General features: G+C 48.5%; 1 protein-coding gene across 1 annotated transcript; it reads right to left on the reverse strand.

Annotated features, from left to right (window-relative positions):
- Window positions 1-575: 575 nt before the first annotated feature.
- On the reverse strand, window positions 576-2302 carry LOC117855578 (glucan endo-1,3-beta-glucosidase). The gene is made up of 3 exons (XM_034737960.2): window positions 2077-2302; window positions 1275-1986; window positions 576-1189 (listed from the first exon to the last, which is right to left on the reverse strand). Exons 1-3 carry the CDS (start codon window positions 2147-2149, stop codon window positions 805-807), a joined length of 1170 nt encoding a protein of 389 aa, XP_034593851.1. The 5' UTR covers window positions 2150-2302; the 3' UTR covers window positions 576-804.
- Window positions 2303-2859: the final 557 nt, after the last annotated feature.

Below are 2859 nucleotides of genomic sequence, written 5' to 3' on the forward strand. Positions count from 1 at the left end.
TCCGTTCACGTGAAGGAGTTGGTACGAGACGACGGGTCCCAGCCGTTGAAGGCTCTCTATCCATGCCTGATCTGAACTGTGACAGGTATTTGGTTATTTAGTTCCGACTAAAATTCCTATCACATCAAATGTTTAGATACTAATTAAAAATATTAAATATAAACTAATTACATAGATGGAGGCTAAGTCGCGAGATGAATTTATTAAACCTCATTAATTCATGATTAGCACATGTTTACTGTAGCATCACATTGTTAAATCACTGACTTATTAGGTTTAATAGATTCGTCTCGCAAATTGGTTTCCATCTGTGCAATTGATTTTATAATTAATTTATGTTTAATACTCCTAATTAGTATCTAAACATTCGATGTGATAGGAATTTTAGTCCGGACTAAAGAACCAAACACCCTACTCTCTCTCTATGGATGCGTTTCTTCTCTCTGTTCTTTAAATCATGTTTTGCTGAAACCTTTTTGAGGCCTGGGTTGTCATAATTCATAAACGAACGCAGAGGTGTGTAGATTAAGTTCACTCTGATCTCTCAAGGAAAGGTATGTCCTAGTAGAAAAAGATGTTCCAACGTAAACATTTCATTAGAAAAAGTTTCATGAGATAACACAGTTCCATCTGACATGCAGTTCGAGCTTAACAGCGGCCTGCTTTCGAAAAAAAAGAGCTTAACAGCGGTATCCACCGTTGATGTAAACGACTACATTCGTGTGAGTTTCATTTTCCGACGTCGCAATTGTTTAGTCGTGGACAGAAACTCCTCGTTCTTCAAAAGAGCACGGAAAGGACAGTTTATTTTGCATCCGTGCCCTGGAAGTCGAAGTCGTAGACCTTCGTCCCGTCGGGGTAGAATAGGCCGAAGTATCGCTCGGCGTCATCTGACCCGTCGCCCTTCTCGTTCTCGTTGAAGAGGGCGAAGATGTACACGTCCATGTCGATGTAGGGGTAGCGCGGGGTGCCCGTGTCGCCGGACAGCACTCTGTTGATGACGTAGTTGTTGTATGCCTTGGCGTTGGCTACCGTCGCCGGCGGGCATTCGCTTGTGTCGGCCTTCGAACTCGTCTCGGCATCGCGTGGTGGTTTCTTCCCCGGTTTGACTTGTCCACGTGATGGCCACCCAGTCTCCGTCCATACTGTATCGGTCTGACCTGCATTCGAGCCACTGGCCATCGTCTGCCTGAAAATCAAATTAGTTAAGCAGACGAGCAGGGGCTGCACGGATGAAAGAGGTTAGTTTTGTTGTGGAGAGAATCGATTCAGACATGTGAGGTTCCGTCAAGTTTTCGATGGCAAAGAACGTGGCGTCCCTCATCGCGTCCAGTAAGCTGTGGTAGACGTGGCCGCTGTTCGGGTCCGGCACGCCGGGCTCGTAGCTCCCCAGCGCGAATTCGAGGGTGATATTCTGTGGCTCCTTGGCGAGCGCGAGGAACGGGTAGGGGTTGATGGTGAGGTAGGAGCCGGTCTGCTGCAGGAACTGGAGCATGGGCTTCATCACTGACTGCGCGATGTCGTCCCGGAACCTGGCCCCGGACGGCGGGAACGACGGCTCCCTGAGCGCGTCGAACGCGACCGGCGTGGTCACCTTCACGGCGTCGTCGAGGCCCAGCTTCGCCAGCGCCGCCTGCACGTTGATCATGGCCGGGAGAAGCTTCGATGTCAGGTTCTTGGCCTGCTCGAACACCTCGTTCCCCACGGCCAGGCCATTGATTTCTGTGTCGGGTAAGTACGCTGCCACGTTTTGCCGCACCCAGTCGAGCGCGTAAGACCGGCTCCTGGCCGCGTCGGCGATGTTGCCGTTGGGCATCATCACCATGACCTTGATGCCGGTGTTGGCCATGGCATTGAGAACCGTTGAGTTGGTGTCGTACATCCTGACCATGGTGATGCCGTTGTCCATGAGCAGCTGCACCACCGACTCAGGGTCCAGCAGGTCGTTCCCCAGTCTCCCATAGTTCACGCCCACCTCGGATGCATCTGCAGTGTGCAACAAGCAGAAACATCAGTTGCCACCTCGTCGCGCCAACATTAACAGAGGCAGCGCCATGCGCCCATGCGGTATTATACCTGCACAGGAAAAGAGGAGCAGAGGCGCTAATGCAGCACCCAGGAAGAAGATGAGGAAGCGAGCGAGCCTCATGATATGCTGCCCTGGACCGGGACGAACGAGTCTGAGTGTGTGACGAAGAACCAGAGGGTGCGAGGGGATTTGTAGCCCAAGGACCCCGTCAACGGATTGGATCGAAACAACCCGTCTGAATGGGACTGAAACATTGAGAACTTCTAGTGTGTGGTGGCGGAACAAGATGCATGTGCTTTGATGACCTGCTGAGTGACTGGTGAGCAATAATGGGTCAGGTATATGCTTAAATTATACACTATATCTAGATATGTAATAAATAATATCTATAAATCTTAAAAAGTCAAAACGATCTACAATTTGGAACGGAGAGAGTATCTTAGAAAAACATTCTTTGTTATAAGGCTTTCCAAAGTTTGTCAACATGTACACTTTCTATGTGACCTGAGACGAATATCTTTTTCAATCAACAATAACTGGTCCTGCCCTCGTGCCTGAAAAGTATAATAGGTGTCATTTGTAAACCTTTTATTTAAATTGCATTGGCCCGAGCTAGAACTTGGGACATTGGTTCTGATATGATGAGATGAGTGTAGATCAGTTGGTCACGAAATGAAGATCAAAGTTTTGACACCGTTTGTCATGCAGAAAGCAAGAGACAGAAAAGTATTTAGAGTTTTAAAAGCTATCCCCACCCCTGAGTAAAATTCCAGATCTCCATCCACTGGTTTTATGCATGCGGCGAGCTAAAGTGCTGGCGTAGACATATG

This window comes from Setaria viridis, chromosome 5 (genome assembly GCF_005286985.2).
Source record: "Setaria viridis chromosome 5, Setaria_viridis_v4.0, whole genome shotgun sequence".
NCBI classification, from domain to species: Eukaryota; Viridiplantae; Streptophyta; class Magnoliopsida; order Poales; family Poaceae; genus Setaria; species Setaria viridis.

Bases quoted from the DNA above. Each gene is read 5' to 3' on its own strand.
- LOC117855578 (XM_034737960.2), bottom strand. From the start codon at position 2,149: ATGAGGCTCGCTCGCTTCCTCATCTTCTTCCTGGGTGCTGCATTAGCG. The intron at 1,987-2,076 runs GTATAATACCGC...TGCACACTGCAG, and splicing joins GCTCCTCTTTTCCTGTGCAG to ATGCATCCGAGGTGGGCGTG. The intron at 1,190-1,274 runs GTCTGAATCGAT...TTTGATTTTCAG, and splicing joins AACTTGACGGAACCTCACAT to GCAGACGATGGCCAGTGGCT.